The sequence below is a fragment of the Miscanthus floridulus genome, chromosome 1, assembly GCF_019320115.1.
Source record: "Miscanthus floridulus cultivar M001 chromosome 1, ASM1932011v1, whole genome shotgun sequence".
Taxonomy (NCBI): domain Eukaryota; kingdom Viridiplantae; phylum Streptophyta; class Magnoliopsida; order Poales; family Poaceae; genus Miscanthus; species Miscanthus floridulus.
Window position 1 is genome coordinate 91,932,870 of NC_089580.1, and position 19,551 is coordinate 91,952,420.

Sequence of the window (19,551 nt, forward strand, 5' to 3'; positions counted from 1 at the left end):
TTCGATTCTAACCTTGAGCCAAACCCACAAAATCTCTGTCGAGGGGAGGCCAACGGGCCACCTGAGCCTATCGAACGGCTCGAGCATCTGCTGGGAGGTGGGTTAAGAAGTAGTGGAATGCCACAAGAGGGCTCTACTGACCCCGTCAGCTAATGATAGACCTAGATTCCACACGAACATACCTGTTAGCGAGCTCATTGAGCATGACACTCGAGCTGTTGAGCAAGTGTCATCAACTCAGTCCCTCTGGTTGTGAAAACCGAGGACGGGGTCACACGTGAAACATGACTGACACCTATCAGACCCCAAGGGGCTTAGGGGCTCAAACCGCTCAATCCGAGATCAAGAGACCGAGGTTCGAAGGCTAGCCCACAAAGGGTCCAAGGCCGCCTCGTGTTAAACAAGAGCTAAGGAGAAAACGTAGATGACCCTCAGCGGCCTTTGCCCAACCCGCATTGAGGCGGATAGGGTCATCTTAACCTTCTAGTTCAATCTAGCCTCTAGCCGAGCCCATAGAACCCCCATTGAGGGGGAATCTGTTGGAAGGCAGGTCAAGGAGCAACGAAACGCCACCTGGGGGCTTTGCCGACCCTGTCGCAAAGCAACAGGATCAGATTCTGTTTGAACATCCCCGTTAGCGAGCTCATCAAGCATGTCACTCGAGCCATCGAGGCAAGTGACATCACCTCAACCCCTCCAGTTGCGAAAACCGTGGACGGGGTGACAGTCACAAAATGAGCCGACCCTTGACTAAATCCCCACCAGGCGTGGGGGCTCAAGGAGGGCTGAGCTAGCAATGAGACCAAATGCATGGTCACGAAATGATCACCAAAATCCTAAGTAAGGGGTATGTGCGAATACAAGAGTAAGTTTGCTACCCTCGCTTCGGTCTCCAGTAACATCCGGCCCCAGCGACCGCAAGGGGTCAGATCTCACTTGGGGGGCTAATAAAGGTATAAATACCTCCTTTTCTTTTCAAAACAGTCGTTGCATCAGGCCTCTTCTTCGCGTTAAGGTTAGTGGCATGGTTTGTGGGAGCAGATAAATGAGCATGCCTGGTAAGACTGCAAAAAGCCCATGCCCCGACGGCTACGGTAACTTTGCTCACCAGCATAACCAAAATTTTCCCCTTATACACCTCAAGCCCTATGGTCTTAATGAACGGAAGGGTCGAATCACATAAACCTTTTTTCTCAATTGCAAAAGGGAAGAAAGTAAGCTCAAACGAACAAAATAAAATTGCGAAACAAAATTATGAATCTGTTTTCGGACACAAAAGTACCAACACTTGTCCACATAATACAGATAAATGTTTATCAAACTTATTCAACTAACTACTTCCTCAGAGGGAGAACTATGTCTTTTAGCCTGTTCACCAGCTTCTACGCAATGGGAGTCACCGCCTTCTTAATCTCATCCAGCTGAGAGTTTTTGTAGCCAGGCGCGAAGCCAAGGCCCATTGCCTCCAAGTTAACTTCTTGATCATAATGAGAGCGGGCAACAGCAAAGGCTTGGGTGATCCCAGCGTGAAAGGCGTTCTCCTCAACCTGGCGCACCCACACCATGATATCTATGGCACGGGCCATGAGTGAGCCGATTTCCTCCGACCACGCCACCCCCAGTTCATCGAAAACCACCCCAACAGCAGCGCGTGGGAGATCATGCTCATCACTCTTGGCCTGAAGAATCTCCTGCACCTCGGCAAGCTCCGTGCCTAGCCCAGCAAAGATGCTCTTGGCCTCTAGACTTCGAGTCACCGTGGCTCCAAGATCCGCCCAGAGGGAGCTGACCCCCTGACGCGCTTCATCATGCTCTTGGACGGCCTGGTTGCACTTCTCATGAGCCATACCATGCTCTGAGTGAAGTCTTTCTGTAGTCTAGCACAACTCATCTCGCTCCCTGCACAGCTAGGCAATCACCTTGGCATCCTGATTCGCCCTCAACTGCAGGGCCATAGACCTATCCTTGGCTTCCAGCTTGAGATCCCGCTCCGTCTCTAGCTCGGCCAGGAGGTCGACGGCCTGCTAGTAGGCCTCAGCATCCTTCTAGAGTAGCTCATCCTGCTCCTTTTGGATCCTGGTGGCCGCCTCCTTGTCCTGCTGCACCCTCGCCAATAGATCCTAGAACATCCCATGGATCTCCTCCACGTCACGACGCACCTCGGCTTCCCGCTGTTGGGCGGTAGCAAGCTGGGCGCTCACATCTTTATGAAGCTAGGCCTCCTTGGTGAGGTGGTCCCATTCCACCTTCTGCTCATGGAGGAACCAGGATTTCTCCCGGCTACAAGCAATGAGGGACTAAAAAGAAGACCAGTGTCAAAAATACAAAAATACATGAGGAAAGAAGAAAGCGAGAGGGAAGATCAAGCGGATACCCGACCATTGGGAATGATGACGTCACGAAGGACGCCCCTGGCCTGGTTCAGGACATCCATCATTGTCGAGATCCCTTCATTGAGACTCCCCCGCTCTATGCTCTTGGTAGCATTATCGAGCGAGAAGAGAGTCGACATTGGGTCTCGGGGATCCATCCACTGGAGCGGCAGCTCACCCCGCGTGGGTGAGTGGCTGCCCCTTGACATCAGGGCCAAGGGCAACCCCCTGCTGGTCCTCTCCACCACCGCCATGATGCCCAGGGACCCTCCAGCCATGTCCCCCTCTGTCCGGCCCACCTCGAGCGCCATCGCCAGGGCCGCTAGTGGCACGGATTGCGCCGCTCCCTCGGACACCACCATGGCTGTGTCCAGCTGCACCTGGCTTGTCATAGTCATGGCCACCTCCACTTGCAAGGCTAGGGCCTTGGCTTGCAGTGTCATGCCCACCACAGAGGGCACCATAAGTGTGAGCGGTGGCTCTGTCCGCTCCGACGTAGGCGGTAGAATCACCTCCGTCGCCGTTTGCTCAGCGACTCCTGAGGGTGATTCTTCAGCCCCAGCACTAGCTTGACCTGCTGAGGGCACGGGCACCATCGTAGGTGGCGCCTAACCGGTCGACAAGGCCGCAACATCGGCTCCGCTCCTACCCAAAATAGGAGCAACATCAGGCGACGACACCTGTTCCGCCTGAAGAGCAACACTCTTCTTGGGCGCCAGCGCCAAAGAGAGGCCTAGTCGCAAGACTTAGCAAGAGTTAAAAGACATAAGGTCACACTAAAAAAACATAAAAATAGGAAAAATAGGGGAACCGGTGACTTACGTTGGTGCTGTTGGGCGGTAGGGATGTTTTGGGGATGAACCCCTAGTTTCCTGCTCCAACTTGTCTGGGTAGGACTGTTTTGAGCCTACCCCCTGCTCTTGGGCAGAGGGGCTCGTCTCCCTTGCCTCCGAGGGCTTGGCGGCGGAGCCACCGCTCTTTGTTGGCACCTTGAGCGCGATGGGAGATCCTCCTGCCCCTATCAGCTCATGGGGCGTGGTAGTGGAGCCACCTTCCTCCACTGGCACCTCGGGCATGGTGGCAGATTCGCTTGCTCCCACCAGTCCTAGGGACGGGCCGATGGTTTAGCCCATCTCCGCTGGCCTCACGAAGTCACTTCCCCAGCATGGAATGAGAAGGGTCCCTATGTGGACAAGTGGGTACCTATCAGCGTATCCTCGCCCTCTAGGACATCCCACTCTACATTGGCAACTACCTCATCAAACTCCTCCTTGTCGTCGTTGTCACTGTCTGTCTCCTCTCCACGCTCTCGTGCTTGTTGCTTTTGTAGCATCTTCTTCCTCTTGAGCTCCTTTGTCTTCCTATCCCACTCGGTCGCGGTGCGATTCACCGTCGCCATGAGCCGATCCTTCAGCAGCGAAGCTAGGCTATACGTGAAGACGAGTCTCTTCGGCTGGTCCTGCTATCCTGAGGTCAGCATCAAGGGGTTGGGAATTCAAGTAAAAAGGAGGCATGAGGAAAGAGAACTTACAAAATCGATGAACCCCAGTTCTGGCCACATTGGGGGAAGCCCTGGCACCGGACACACAAAATCGAGGACAACACCGATGTTGTCCTTTGAAGGCTCCATCGCGTCTTTGATGCGCTACGCCACTTCAGTGGGGGGGAGCGCTTCGTCGACAAGTGTCATCCCTTCATGTGACGCCCTAGGCACCATCAGGTATAGGGGAAGCACGTGGCTCATCAGCGGTGCCACCCTCCGCGTATGGTAGGCACCGATGATCCCAAATCCCTTCATGCCCCTCTCCTTTAGAATTTGGATGGCGAGATGGTCCTTGATCTTCTTATTGTCTTTGTCTAGGACACCTGACTTCCATGACCCTGGGACCTCTTCGATGATGCACCCAGAGAACACTGGCAAGGGGGCGGTGACATCGTCCTTGATGTAAAACCAATGCGAATGCCACCCCTTGTTGGAGGTCGATAGATGCATCGATGGGTATTTGTTCACCCGGTTGTTGCGGAGATGAATGTCGGTGCATCCCATCAGCACGCTCAGCTCTTGCTTCCCGACCCGCTTCTTTAAAAGGCTGACGGCGAAGAGATACCGCCATAGGTCAAAGTGGGGACTAATCCCTAGGGGCCCCTCACATAGGGTGACAAATGCTGTAATGTGCTGGACCCCATTGGGAGTAAGGTGCTACAACTCCACCTTTTAGTAATCCAATAGCCCACGAAGGAACTTGTGGGCAGGTATGGCAAATCCTCGCTCGTGGAAGTGAGCGAAGGACACTACATACCCTTCGGGCGGCGCCGGCTCATCCACATTACCGGGCAGCCACCACTCCTCAGCAACAGTCAATGGGCAAAGGAGTCCATGACGAACGAGGCCCTCCAGGCACTAAGGGGTGATGTCAAACCTGCACCATGGCTCCATTGAACGATTAGGAGGGGGTGGATATGAGCTTGATGATGGCTGCGATGCGGATGCAAGCTTGACGGCGGCTGCGATGCGGGTGCTGGAGGCTCAGGTGATTGGCGGTGGAGGTTGCAGATGCAAAGGTGATGAGGCAAAGTACGAAACCCTAGAGGCAAACCCCTTGGTTTTATAGGGGTGATGGATGCGAGAAGAGCAACCGCCCACCTAGGTCTCCGAGCCTGCCATGATACACCACCACGTCACATCGTGGGATATGTGCCCACAATCTCTATCCTTTCCCACCAAAATCATGCCAGATGTTTTGCCTTCCCAAGTAGACCAAGACTCTTTTCCCATAGAGGGGATACGAGTCAAAAAGCTTTTCTCCGGCCCGTTTGGGCTTAGGAGTTCAAGGGATGGCCCAACAGTCTCGACGACCATCCTAAAGAGGGATGGGCCCATGAGCGACCAAAACTCCGGCGCACAAGCCTCAAGGGAGCCTTGATCCGTGATCGAGCCCCAACCGGGCTAACCCTAGACAAATCCCCACGAACGGGATACCAGGGTTTCCTTTAAATTGTCCAGTTGACAAAAACCAAATCTCATAGCCATACCTGCGAAGGGTCCGAAATTACCCCCTAGGTGATTCTATCCAAGTCACCCGGAGCTCGGGGGCTACACCCGATGGGTGCGCTCGCGCGCACCCTCTAGCGAATCAAAATACCCCCTGGGCGATTCTACCCGAATCACCCAGGGGCTCAGGGGCTACACTCATCGGGTGTGCTCGTGCGCACCCTTTGGCAGGTCAAATCAACCCCTGGGTGATTCTATCTGAATCACCCGAGGGCTCAGGGGCTACTATCGAGGATATAATACTAGGGTACCCAATGAGGTGGAACTAATAACCATCAAACATTGATGCTTCCAAATAGAAAAGAACACAACTACACTTCTTACCTAGAAGACTGAAGATTGGCTCCACCTCGTCGGACGGCTGAGGGTAGGCTCTGCCTAGTCCGATGGCTGAGGGCTAGCTCCGCCTCGCTCGATGTCTAAGGGCAGGCTCCGCCTTACCCGATGGCTGAGGGCAGGCTCCGCCTTACTCGACGGCCAAGGGCAGGCTCCGTCTCGCCCGACAGCTGAAGGTAGGCTCTGCCTCGTCCGACATCTAAGGGTAGGCTCTACCTCTCCCGATGACTGCACCCTGCTCCTTCATAATGATGAGCACATGGTATGACAGAACATTCGAGTCAACCATAGTATCGAGGACCATGCTCTGCACGCCTGTAGGAAGGTACCATCAGGATACGACGGGACGGACGCTTTAAGCCCTTTCTGACCTAATAGAGCCTGAACAGTGTTGTATGCACTGACTTTTGTCCTATAGTGTTATAGGCGCCGCCATTAGCCCTCAGGCATGAATACTAACACAGGTATACGACAACCACTACAGTCAAGAGAGAACTCACGTCATCAACAGTAACAGGTGAATAGTCACTTTCTTGTCTACTCCCCGTAGAGTCATGGCTCGGCACCCTGACACACTGCACCGTCCGTCAGGGGAGGATGGAATGTGCCCACTCGCTAAAATGAAGCCAAGGCCCAACCCTATTAGGATCAGCGAAGCATGTTATCCCTAGCGTAGTCTACCATGACAGTAGGGCAGGCTCAAGGGAAAAGGAAGACTCGACACCTTCGAAGGACCTTCTCTACCTTTGTTTTTTTCCTCTTTCTTCCATCTGTAACCCTGCTCCCCCTTGGTCTATAAAAGGGATGGCAGGGCACCCCACTAAGGGGACAGATCAATTCCACACACAACACATACAACCAAGCAGCAACTGAGCTCTTGGCATCCTTTCGACCTTTCCATCAGAGACTTGGGACATGTCCCTCTATTGACCATTTGTACCCCCTACTACAAACTTTTTTCGACACTAATAACACGAGCAACAGTAAACTGGACGTAGGGACATTCTGTCCGAACCAGTATAAACTTTGTGTCCTTTAGTACACCATCTGAGCCTAACGCGCAACAAATATAAATTTACTAGTTGGTATTTGTTCGAAACACCGACACATTCATTAATGGGCCTCCACTTGTAGCCGGAGATGCATAAAATTTGAATTCTTTTAAGCCCATGATAGGGGATATCTTTTGAAGTATACTATTAAAGATCTAATATTGGCATTAGGGGGAGAGAAAGCCTATTTTGAATGCCAAATATTATTTTCATAGAAGGAAATAATCTTATAAGAGAAAAATATTCCTTGAAGCTTGAAGTGGGAATAGTATCACGCACTAAATCAAACAATAGTTTGACTAATGCTCTTGTGAAGCATGAAGCAAAGCATATGCCATATATTTTAGAAAAATGAGAGGAATAACTTGAAGTTACAAACCATAAGTTGTGTTTACTAGTAGTAAACTAAATGTTGTATGCTATCAAGCTAAAATCCACGGAGACGCCTGTGGATTCTAGTTTAGTGTATACTTCTTGAATAGAAATAAAATGAGACTCCTCCATTCTCATGAAGAGAACACCTCATGAAGAAGGTTAAGCACCTTATGAAGAGGATTATCATGGATCATCATGAAGATGAAATCCAACACACTAAGCGCGTGCATCATTAGTGTTGGGTATGCAGAACAACAAATCATCTCTTGTTTGGAAAATAACAAAGAGACAAAATAATCTCATATTATGAGAATATTGGGAGAAAATAATAGTTGTCGACAACGCTACCTCTATAATTGCAAATGTTTCTCTTATGAGAACCCGGATCCGAAAAACAAAGTCTATGGCAAAGTCGCTTGAAGCGATTATATTGGGTCAATAAAGAAAACAATTGAGGATAAATCTCCTACTGAGAAGAAATAAATGTTCTGCTATATCTCTGGCAAATGAAATAAATGAATATGAAATATGCAGTTAATAAGTGGACTATGAAAATCCATATAATTCCTTAAAAATATAAATCACAAAATATGAAAATTAAATCTCATACCAAGTATTAAGAAGTCTAAGGTATAATATATTCTTGAATAAATATTGAAGTCTCTAGAAGAGCATATCCTAGAAGGAATAGTAATTGAATGACTTTGTAGTCAATAACACTATCTCCTTGTGTATATCATATAATAATTTATCATGTAGAGAATATATCTCATAGAAGAAAAATATTATTCAATAAGAATGAGAACATCGTTAAAGGATTTACCAGTCGATTCTTAAATAAACACTAGTAATCCCTGAAGTAAATGTAGACCCCGAGAGAATAAAAATGAGGAATCCAAAACACCATGAAGGTATCATAGAAACACTCAGAAAAAGTGTATATTATAAAGCTAGCAATGAAGTGATCATATCCTCTAAATACCATAGAAGGTATAAGAATAGTGGTGATTTTGATAAATGAATTATCCCCTAAATGCCAAATGCGAGACTGAATTTATTATTGGTATAATTAAAATCCTGAAGATTTATAGAACATACAATTTAAAAATCCATTAAGAAAGAATTATAAGTATTCAAACTCTAGTATGAGTTTGATGCACTATCTAGAAGATATTGAATATTGTAACATATTTATTATCCTAAAGGTTAACTTTTATTTGTTTTGCACAACTAATAAGTGGTCTTGCATGAAGCATATTGCTCTTGTTTACTCTATTAATTAATAGAAGAATTATGAGCTAACTTTTTTAAGGATATAGTATTGTGGTACTGCATATCATTAATTAAGCACACATTTATGAGAAGTGTGATTTGAACAATGAAGTTCAAAGTATGGCTTTATGAGGAGGAGCATATCTAATTGAATCTATCTTAAAGGTAAACCACTAAAATTATAAATATCAAGAAGATCATATTTGCTAAAACGTTGAAGTTTATGCATTTATCATGAAGATAAATATCTATTCATGAAGAATAGAATATCCTGAAGAATACATGATTATACTCTTTTTTTTCTAGGTGAGTTTTTACTTGAAGGTTTCTCACACAAGAGACAACATATGAAATGCAATTAACGAATGTGATGTACTCTTTTCTCTAAGAACCGTTTTTTCCACTGAATTTTTAGACGGAGTTTTTAACGAGGCATGCGCATATCGTGGTAATCGCCCAGTAAAGAGTGTTGTAAAACATACGGACTTTATCCTAGAAGAAAAGGAGAAGGAGGAATCCTAATCCTAGTCCATTTGTTTATAAGCTCTTATCAAACAATTAGGCCTTTATACGACTATATATACGTGTGAGCTCTATGTTGTAATTACCAATATTTAGAGGAATAAAGAATAGTCTCCCATCTTGTGTCTATTTATTTTTATATTTTCATCTATTATGTTGATCATGAGACACGGAGATGAAAATGTCCTAACCGCAGACAACATGTTTTATAACAGTTATCACAGAACTGTTACCACTTTTAAAAAAATACTTCACCCAAATAATAATCGGTCAAATCCATTAATGTAGAAATGATGATGCATTACATACTACTCAAACCACCAACTTTTTAAAAAAAATGACGATTATCTGCTTGATCCTCTGTATCAGTAGTCACAATCCTAATAAAAAGCTCCAAAACCTTCCAAAGCTCCTAAACATAGTACTTCATAAAGATAACAGAGCTGGATGTACCAAACTTAGGGCCTGTTTGGTTCACCTAGTAGCTACTAAATTTAGTAGTTTTTAGTCATTTTAGTAACTTTTTAACCGAACGCTATGACTAAAAGCTATTAAAAAAGCTTTAGTCCTCTCTAGTAACTCTGGAGTTACTAAAAATGACTAAACGTAGCTACTAAAGTTTAGTAGCTCGAACCAAATAGGCCCTTAGCAGTAGAACTTTAGAAACAGTCTTTAGCCAAATAATTGCAAAATTCATTTTAATCCTAAAATGATGTTCCATTACCCACTCACCATTTCTCTCCTAATCTATTATTTTATTATTTTATTATAAAAACCGAGAGACATTCTCCATCTTCACTTCATCCACTGCAAAGCCCCAAAACCCTCTCTGCACAAGGGCCCTACCTGCTTTCCCACCCAGCCGCCATTATCACTACCACCTGACCCCCTCACTCTCAATCTCACTCCCCTCCACTCCTCCAATGGAGCTTGCTCTCCCCTTCCTCCTCCTTGCACTCCTTGCAAGCCCCTCGCTTGCCCATGCCAATGGCGACGCCGGAAACACGACGACGTACATCGTGTTCATGGACCCGGCGCGCATGCCGGCCGTGCACCGGACACCGGCGCACTGGCACGCGGCGCACCTCGAATCCCTGTCCATCGACCCGTCCCGCCACTTGCTGTACTCCTACTCCGCCGCCGCGCACGGATTTGCAGCGGCGCTGCTACCGGGCCATTTGCCCCTGCTCCGCGGCAGCCCCGAGGTGCTCCAGGTGGTGCCAGACGAGGTGTTCCAGCTCCACACCACGCGCTCTCCGGAGTTCTTGGGCCTTCTCACGCCGGCCTACCAGCCCGCCATCGTCAATCTGGAGGCGGCCACGCACGACGTGGTCATAGGGGTTCTTGACACCGGCGTATGGCCGGAGTCGCCGAGCTTTGCGGGCGGCAACCTGCCGCCACCGCCTGCGCGGTGGAAGGGGGTGTGCGAGGCTGGCGTGGATTTCCCGCCGAGCTTGTGCGGGAGGAAGCTGGTGGGCGCGCGCAGCTTCTCGCGCGGCCTCCGTGCGGCAAACGGCGGCGCCATAGGCGTGGGGAAGAGGACGTTCAGGTCGGCCCGGGACAGGGACGGGCACGGCACGCACACGGCGTCCACGGCGTCCGGCGCGGTGGTGGCGAACGCAAGCCTGCTCGGGTACGCCACGGGGACGGCGCGCGGGATGGCGCCCGGGGCGCGCGTGGCCGCGTACAAGGTGTGCTGGCCGGAGGGGTGCCTCGGCTCCGACATCCTAGCCGGCATTGACGCCGCTGTTGCTGATGGGGTGGGCGTGCTGTCGCTGTCCCTCGGCGGCGGCTCAGCTCCGTACTTCCGGGATACCGTAGCGGTGGGCGCCTTTGGTGCCGCGGCGGCCGGCGTGTTCGTCTCTTGCTCCGCCGGAAACTCCGGTCCATCCGGCGCCACCGTCTCAAACTCGGCTCCGTGGGTCGCCACCGTCGGCGCAGGGACACTCGACCGAGATTTCCCGGCATACGTCACGCTCCCCACAGGCGCGCGCCTGGCCGGCGTGTCCCTCTACGCGGGGCCTTCTCCCTCCCCACGCCCCGCCATGCTCCCACTCCTCTACGGCAGCGGGCGTGACAACGCCAGCAAGCTCTGCCTCTCTGGGACGCTCGACCCGGCTGCCGTGCGCGGCAAAATAGTTCTCTGCGACCGTGGCGTGAACGCGCGCGTGGAGAAGGGCGCCGTCGTCAAGGCGGCCGGCGGCGCCGGCATGATATTGGCCAACACGGCGGCCAGCGGAGAGGAGCTCGTGGCGGACAGCCACCTGCTCCCCGCGGTGGCGGTGGGGCGGATGGTGGGTGACAAGATACGGGAGTACGCGGCGCGCGGCGGCGGCAGGCCCATGGCAATGCTGAGCTTCGGCGGCACGGTTCTTGGCGTCCGGCCGTCTCCAGTCGTGGCGGCGTTCAGCTCCCGCGGCCCCAACACCGTCGTGCCGGAGATCTTGAAGCCGGACATGATCGGCCCGGGGGTAAACATCCTGGCCGCTTGGACCGGCGTCGCTGGACCGACTGGACTCGCCAAAGACAGCCGCCGGACTCGCTTCAACATCATCTCAGGTCAGTGCCCCACTGTCCCTACCAAAGCTCTTGCATTGTTCAGATTCAAAAATTTCACTATCCCTGCGAAGCTCTTGCATTGTTCAGATTCACATCTTGTCTTGTTGCTATCGTCTTTATCAAGCTCTTGCACTGCTCGCGCTTAGTGGCCAGATTTAACATTTCACATATTGTCATGTTGCTAGCCTGTTGGGATTTACTACTGATTTACTGCTCCTACTCCTACACATAGACAATTCAGTTAGTAAAAAGAGAGAATACTGGCAAACAGGACCTTTATCGGCCTGTTCTGCTTCTTTTTTCAGCCGGAACAGTGTTTTTCTCTCACAACAATTCAGCCGGAACAGCCCGTTCGCTGGTCTGAAACTTGGCTGAAAATACTGTTCCGGCTGAATTGTTGTGAGAGAAAAATACTGTTCCGACTGAAAAAAGAAGCAGAACAGGCCGAATATAGGATAAGCCGAACATGGCCTCAGTCGCGCTCATGCTGTTGCAGAAAGGCCGTTTCATCTTAAGTTTCATTTGTGTCGTAAGAAATCGCATTTGCTTTCACCATCTTTTGTCAGGGTTGCACATGCGATGCTCTGCTAGATATGAACCGCTTAAAAGGCAACAGCAGCAAGGACAAGTTACCTTTTACTTTTGCTTTTTTTTTTCTTGACAATTCAAAAGGCATGAGGCAAGGGGACACTAGTGATTTGAACTCTATAAACCGGATCTTGCAACACTTTTTTTTGAAACGAAGGATCTTGCAAAACTGTGGTGGTATTTTCAGTACTAGCTTAGCAAAGGTGTCGTCACTGCTGAAATTTAATCAAATAATTCTGAGATCTCAGTTCTCATTGATTAGTATTTGTTTAATTAGTGTAGGAGTCTCTAATTCTCTCCTACACTTAAATAGATCGATTTCTAACAATATGTACTGTATATGTGAGTGTTGGGTTATTGATTTGTTATCAGCAGATTAGTTTAGTTGAATAGATAATTCTGTTTACAGAGTAGAATTGCTGCTTCCTGTTGCCATGGCGGTTGAACTAATGAGCTGCTAGCTGTTTTCACCATGCTGTGGATCTTTCCTATGAGAAAAGAGACAGATTCCTCATTTTTTTAGAATAGTTGATAATATACACAGTAGAATGCAAGGAAAACTGAGTTGTCGAGACTTCGTTCAGGCACAGCTCTTGTATGCTAAACTGTCAACTTCTTATAAGTACTATTTATTTTATTACTCATGCTTATATAGTTGTAGTTTCTTTCATGGTTGACATTCCTCAGTGCTGAATACATCAGTTTGCCTGCTACTACGAGCTGAATACCAATTGATTACTTGTTTTGATTCCTGCAGGGACATCGATGTCATGCCCTCACATTAGTGGAGTGGCTGCGCTCATGAAGGCCGCTCACCCTGACTGGAGCCCTGCTGCCATCAAGTCTGCGCTAATGACCACTGCATACACCGTCGACAACACAAACGCCTCTCTCCGGGACGCCGCGGACGGTTCACTTGCAAACGCGTTTGCTTATGGCGCCGGCCATGTCGACCCACAGAAGGCGCTTTCTCCAGGCCTTGTGTACGACATCTCTACAAATGACTACGCTGCCTTCCTCTGCTCCCTGAACTACAGCCCCCCGCACATCCAAGTGATCACCAAGACGTCCAACGTCTCCTGCCCGAAGAAATTCCGCCCCGGTGATCTCAACTACCCATCCTTCTCCGTGGTGTTCAATCAGAAATCAAAGCGGGTCCAGAGGTTCAGAAGGGAGCTAACCAATGTTGGCCCCGCGACCTCGGTTTACAACGTGAAGGTGATCAGCCCTGAGTCTGTTGCTGTCATGGTGGCACCGGCGAAACTCACGTTCAAGAAGGCGGGGCAGAAGCTCAGGTACCATGTCACCTTTGCATCCAAGGCTGGGCAAGGCCACGCGAAACCGGATTTCGGGTGGATATCCTGGGTGAACGATGAACACGTCGTTCGCAGCCCAGTCGCGTATACATGGAAGATGTGAGGTGAGTAATAAGTTGGAGTCTTCCTGGTGTCTAAGTCGTCTAATCATGCTGCTTAGCAGATGAAGGACATGATAGCTTGATGTAGTTTGCTGATCGCTTCACAAAGAGAATCGGCGTGAAGCTCTCGACTGCAAACCTGTATTTGTTTGTTTCTTCCCTGGCTACCGGGTGTGGGTCGGTCGGTAACTCGCCGGACCTCAACTTGGCCTGTAGTTTTCAGAAGTCCGGCATGAAACTAAACTTGAGGAATTAACATGTGAGGTTTCCTTTTTTTTTTCTAGCGTTATTATTGTATGTTTTCAGACATCAAGTAACCCTGAGTCTGAATGAATCCGCCGTTTGGTGTTGCCCTATATGCGTGCCAGTGGCTGCTGAACCTGTATTGATTCCACACCACAGTGAATGTGACTGGATTTCTCTGCTACCTTGTCAAGTTGAATTGACGTGGTTTTGTGTCTTTGGACATATTCTGTGGAGTTTATTATGTTTTATAAACCTATTTTAAAAATGAAGAATTAAACATGTGCATCGCTGAACATTTCAGTTTCAGCAGATGTTTCTTCTATTTTTGACCCGAATTCCCCACAGGAGCTGCTGCTTATGCTTGCCTGTTTCATACAATGGTGCTACTGCTATGTGAAGGTTCTTGCCCGAAATCATCCTACCAATCTAGGTCTTGTTTAGTTCCATCCTAATTTCCAAAAAGTTGCTACAGTACCTGTCACATCGAATGTTTGCGGTTCGTGCATGGAGCATTAAATGTAGACGAAAAGAAAAACTAATTGCACAGTTTGGTGGGAAATTGCGAGACGAACGTTTTGAGCCTAATTAGTCCATGTTTGAATACTATTTGCCAAATAAAAACGAATGTGCTACAGTAGCCCCAAAATCCAAATTCATGGAACTAAACAAGGCCTTACCATAGTGAAGACATAACACAGATCCCCGCTTGGTGTGCCATTTGCAGGTACTGGACAGTCGATCTGCTTTGTGGGACACGGAAAAGAAAAAGGCTGCGTGCGTTGTCTCGCCACGCCGCCTTTCGCTTTCGCCCCGGCATGTGTGCGTGTACGCCTGCAAAGCACGCGTGCTCCCTGCCAGTACCACCATCCTCGTCGACGCCTTCTCTTTCCAGCAGCCAGCAGGATCAATACCAACGGTGGTTTGGGATTTGGATTCTAGTTTCAGTGCTGCTACTCGACTTTCTCATCTCCTATTTCTAGTTATCTTACGATTAGAGTAGAGTCAGGTAAAACGAATTGTGAGGATCACTTGCTTACCACTTCAAAAGTAACGAACCACCCAGTTCGCTTGTTGGTTATTTAACCAGCCAACAATGTTTTTTCTCTCACAATAAATCAGTATCAGTCCAGAAATCAATCAGCGAACACGCGGTTCACGGAATGTTTGGGCCTGCTGGATTGATTGCTTGCCGTCCGTGCAATGCAAGGCTGGCCCAATCAATGGGTCTGGAGTCTCTACCCCGGTTGAGATGGGCCGTGTGTGTTAGGATAGCAAATGGAATTACCACACGGAACGGAAGTAGCAGAAAGGCACAAAATAGTTCCACTCAAAAAAAGGGCACAAAATAGCGACCGGACGTCTGGATGAACGTCCGCGCCTGCAACTCCGCGTACCGTCCGACCCGACACGGCGTCTGCACCCCCCTCGTCCCCACGCGGCGTCTGCGCCCTGGCTCAACCCCTCGCGCCCTCTCCAACAACTGCAGTGGGTCACATTGCAACATATGTAACACTCGATCTACTTTTAAAATATATAGATGTAACACTTGCAACATATGTCTGAAGACAGATGAAACACTTGAAATATGCGTCTGAAACACTTACAAGAACAACCGAAAACATTTGAAAACCATTGCAAACATACGCAACATCCAGATAAAACACTTACAACATATGTGTGAAACATATGCAACATCCAAATAAATACTTGCAACATACGTTTAAAAACAGATAAAACATCGGGGACAGATGTTTACAACATACGTATACAACCATTGCAACATATATAACATCCCGATCTACTTTTGCAACGTCCATACGAAAAACTTGCAACATACTTCGAAACATCTTAAACACTCGAAACATACGCTTGCAACATGTGTTTTCAGCACAACATTTACTTGTTACTTGGACAATTGGAGGCTCGTCTACGTGGAGCTCGATGCCGCAGGTGGCGCGCAGCTCCGGTGGCGAAGGCGGGCGATGCGGTGGAGAACGCCACGGCGGGCGGATGGCCCGGTGGAGACGAAGGATGGCGGACGGCAGTGCTGGAGCTGGTGGAGAGAGCGCTGCGGTGGCGTGGCCCCGATGGAGCACGCGCGCGGCGGTGCGGTGAACCGAGAGGAATACGTAAGCGGAGAGTCAGGCTGTTGCCCGAGCGTTCGAACGGACGTCTTTACACAGCATTACCGAAATACAAGACCACACAGTCATCTGTTCTCCGGCGGCGCCGTGTACACAAATGGCTCCACAACGGCATCGTCTAGAGCAAGCAGCGACTCCAGGGCCTCTACCACGGCAGACATCTGGGGCCGGGATTTGGGGCTTACACTGAGGCATTGATGGGCTATCCCCGCGGCCTTTTGGGCAGCTCGGGTGGGCGTGGGGTGCTGGCCGTTGAGCAGCCTCCGGTCCATGACGCGCTCCAGCCGGCGAGAGTCGCGCAGGCATGGGCGCGCCCACTCCACCAGGCTCTGCTCGCGCGGCGGCCGGTTCTTGTCCAACGCCTTCCGCCCTGTTAGCAGCTCCAGGAGCACCACGCCGAAGCTGTACACGTCGCTCTTTGTCGTGAGATGCCCTGTCATGATGTACTCGGGTGCGGCGTAGCCCTGCGTGCCCATCACTCGGGTCGACACGTGGGTCTCGTCTTCTCCAGGCCCAGCCTTGGCTAGCCCGAAATCCGACAGCTTCGCCGTGTAGTCCTGAATGATGAACACAAGTGATTAGTGAAGCTGTGAAGGAAGGAAAACCGCATGAAGCGAATATATACACAACTTGGTCTTGTGGCCATGCATCTCAAGACATACATACCGAGTCCAGCAGGATGTTGGAGGTCTTGAAGTCGCGGTAGATGACGGGTTTGGCAGCTTCGTGGAGGAAGGCCAAACCTTTGGCAGCTCCAATGGCGATCTTCAGTCGCGTCGGCCACGGCAGGGAAGCAGAGTACTCTGTCATTTCATTTCCATGAAGAGAGCATTCATGCACCAGATCGTTAGGAATGCTGGCTTTCACCCTTGTCTTGGGACCAATGTAAATTTCAGATCCAACATGTTGTAACAAATCACCGTAAGCTCTATGCCACTTACAGTCAGTAGCTTGTGCAAACTCACCTTGGGTCGCCCTTAGGGGAGAGCTATGGTTATTTGGCCTTTAAGGTGAACGCAAAAATTATTCAAATTCGTAGAGTTCTTATTGTTAATATAAGACAAACTTGAATTTAAATTTATAGAATTTGCCGTACTTTTGAAGAGATGCTTCTCCAGGCTGCCCCGGGCCATGAACTCGTACACAAGAAGCCTGTGCTCATCCTGGTAGCAGTAGCCGATGAGTTTGACAAGGTGTGGATGCCTCAGCTGCCCAAGGAAAATGACTTCAGCCTGTCCAGCAAAAACAAATAATGCTGTGTTTAGTTGGGTGAAATTTGGGAATTTGGTTACTGTAGCACTTTCGTTTTTATTTGATAATTAGTTTCAATCATGGACTAATTAGGCTCAAAACGTTCGTCTCGCGATTTCCAACCAAACTGTGCAATTAGTTTTTTTTTCGTCTACATTTAATGCTCCATGCACGTATTGCAAGATTCAATGTGATGGCTACTGTAGCACTTTTTGGAAAAAGTTTTTGAAACTAAACAAGGCCTAAATCATCACAGTTAGTAGTTGCAAGTCAACACAAGCAGCATTTTCTTAGTATTTTAAGGAATATTTTGACCACCAACACTTGGAAAAGTAGAATTGTCTGACCAAATGAGCAGTGTTAGTTTGGTGGTTGACAAGTTGACGTACTACATCTCCAGGGCACGAAACAAAGAACTCTCAAAGGAAACTGTGTGTCTGAAGAGGGGAGAAGACATGCCGACTTCCAAAAGTGATCACAGCTAAGCTATAGATGGCGACACTACTGTTTTCTTTGGACTTTTGAGTAGGGCTCAATTCATTGTTAAATAAAGTACTAAAATGGCAGTAGAAATTAACTTCCTTTCCACGTATGATTATTTTCTTAATGGCATTCACTCGTAATAGTAGGAAAAAAACTATCTGAAGTTGTATAAGATTTGAATTCTGTTTAGTTAATTCAAGCTAATACATCCTCTATTACAAATTATAAGACGTTCTAGCTTTTCTAAATACATGAATTTCGCTATGCACTTAGATATATATTATGTTTAGATATAGAATAAAAACAATGTATATAGAAAATTTGGAAGAGGGAGTACTAATTATCAGTGACTAGGAGCTGACAATTTAATAACCTTTCAGTTTAATTCTATTATTTTCAGTACAGTTTCGTTGCAAAGTCAATAAGTGCTTAAATACTAACACAATACTTTCTCAGTTTCTAATATATAATCAATATATGACAGGATAATTGACTTTTTTTAATTAACTAGTTTATCTTAAGTGTCTTATATCTAAAGACAGATTAAAGGAAGGGGAGTACCGAGAACAGGGCCAACAGTTCAACTTCAACATTACTGCTTAGTACTCTCCAGTCTCCCGTCCCCCCAAAATGTATTTTTTTTTACTTTTCAATGGGTCAATCAATTTCAAATTTGATCAAATGTGTTTAAAAAATACTAATACCTATGATGCATGTGTATCATTAGATTAATCATAAGATATATTTTACAATAAACCTATTCGGAGTGTAAATGGTGGAACTTCTCTATAAACCTAATAAAATGATAAATAGGTCCAAGTGTGCCAGCTGATTAGTTCAAATATACTATTACCTCAATTATTATTGGATAAATAAAAAACACTAAAAAGCCAATCCTTTTACTACTCTGGACTGAAGTGCTCAACTACCGATGGCCAAACCAAAACCATTATTCAGAAGTAAAAGAGACTATTACAACTACTCGTATTTGCGAAGAGTTAGTTTTACTTTCAACGAGGGATCGGAATTCTGCAACGAATGAAGATGAATTCAGAAGAATAGATTAATCGCTATTCGCTGTCAAAGAAAAAATCTGCGAAACTAACCCGATGGAATCAGATTGTTCGCGTGATTCAGAAACTTGCTTACCAGCCACTCCTTGTGGCCCTGGGAGCCCTCGAGGTCGAGCAGCTTGACGGCGACGGCCTGCGGCTGCCGCAAGCCGGGCCTGACTCGCTCGTCGACGCGGCCCTTGTACACGGGGCCGAACCCGCCCTCACCGACGAAGTTGCTCATCGAGAAGTCCCGCGTCGCCACCCGGAGCTCCTCCACCGTGAAAGCCAGCACGTCGGATCCTGCCAGCGACAGTGATAGGTCCTCTGGCGAAGGCAGCGGCGCTGGTGCGGGAGGCCTGGAACTGGAGGCCACCTTGGCCGCGTTCTTGGACCCGGAGCCGGAGCCGGAGCCGTCGCTAGAGCGGTCGGCATGGGAAGAACTGAAGCAGCCGAGGCCGAACAGCGCAGACCACGACGACGACGACTTGGGCTTCCCCATGGCCATAAGCTGATCAAAGTGGAGGAATATCGTGCGGAGGAGTCGTTAGTGTCTAAGAGCTGGCAGCCGTGTCAGCCTGTATGGGGTGGCCTCATTTATTTGGAGCAGTTGCTGTCATCATCATCATCATCAGTTAATTTATCAAAATGGTTTATTTAGTTTGGTTCGGTTCGGTTCGGTCAGTTGCGTACTTCCAGCTAGAGGTTTGGTTTTAAGCCAGGCTAATTCCCTACTACGGATTTGAGAACTCAAGTTATTATTAGTTTATTAACCTGTGCTCTCGGCTTAAAATTTTATAGACATATATAGACATCATTAGTTATCGTTT

The 19,551-nt window shown here is 48.3% G+C and overlaps 2 protein-coding genes across 2 annotated transcripts; one reads left to right on the top strand and one right to left on the bottom strand.

Annotated features, from left to right (window-relative positions):
* Positions 1 to 9,855: 9,855 nt before the first annotated feature.
* LOC136537663 (subtilisin-like protease SBT1.8) lies at positions 9,856 to 13,950 on the top strand. The gene is made up of 2 exons (XM_066529625.1): positions 9,856 to 11,540; positions 12,886 to 13,950. The coding sequence occupies exons 1-2, from the start codon at positions 9,905 to 9,907 to the stop codon at positions 13,545 to 13,547; spliced, it is 2,298 nt and encodes a 765-aa protein (XP_066385722.1). The 5' UTR covers positions 9,856 to 9,904; the 3' UTR covers positions 13,548 to 13,950.
* Positions 13,951 to 15,607: 1,657 nt separating this feature from the next.
* LOC136537673 (serine/threonine-protein kinase RIPK-like) lies at positions 15,608 to 19,300 on the bottom strand. Its single transcript, XM_066529633.1, has 4 exons — positions 18,819 to 19,300; positions 17,032 to 17,167; positions 16,602 to 16,738; positions 15,608 to 16,492 (listed from the first exon to the last, which is right to left on the bottom strand). Exons 1-4 carry the CDS (start codon positions 19,227 to 19,229, stop codon positions 16,001 to 16,003), a joined length of 1,176 nt encoding a protein of 391 aa, XP_066385730.1. The 5' UTR covers positions 19,230 to 19,300; the 3' UTR covers positions 15,608 to 16,000.
* Between the last annotated feature and the right edge of the window lie 251 nt (positions 19,301 to 19,551).

Bases quoted from the DNA above. Each gene is read 5' to 3' on its own strand.
- LOC136537673 (XM_066529633.1), bottom strand. From the start codon at position 19,229: ATGGCCATGGGGAAGCCCAAGTCGTCGTCGTCGTGGTCTGCGCTGTTC. The intron at 17,168-18,818 runs GTAAGCAAGTTT...TTTGCTGGACAG, and splicing joins AGGGCCACAAGGAGTGGCTG to GCTGAAGTCATTTTCCTTGG. The intron at 16,739-17,031 runs GTACGGCAAATT...ATGAAATGACAG, and splicing joins GGAGAAGCATCTCTTCAAAA to AGTACTCTGCTTCCCTGCCG.
- LOC136537663 (XM_066529625.1), top strand. From the start codon at position 9,905: ATGGAGCTTGCTCTCCCCTTCCTCCTCCTTGCACTCCTTGCAAGCCCC. The intron at 11,541-12,885 runs GTCAGTGCCCCA...TGATTCCTGCAG, and splicing joins TCGCTTCAACATCATCTCAG to GGACATCGATGTCATGCCCT.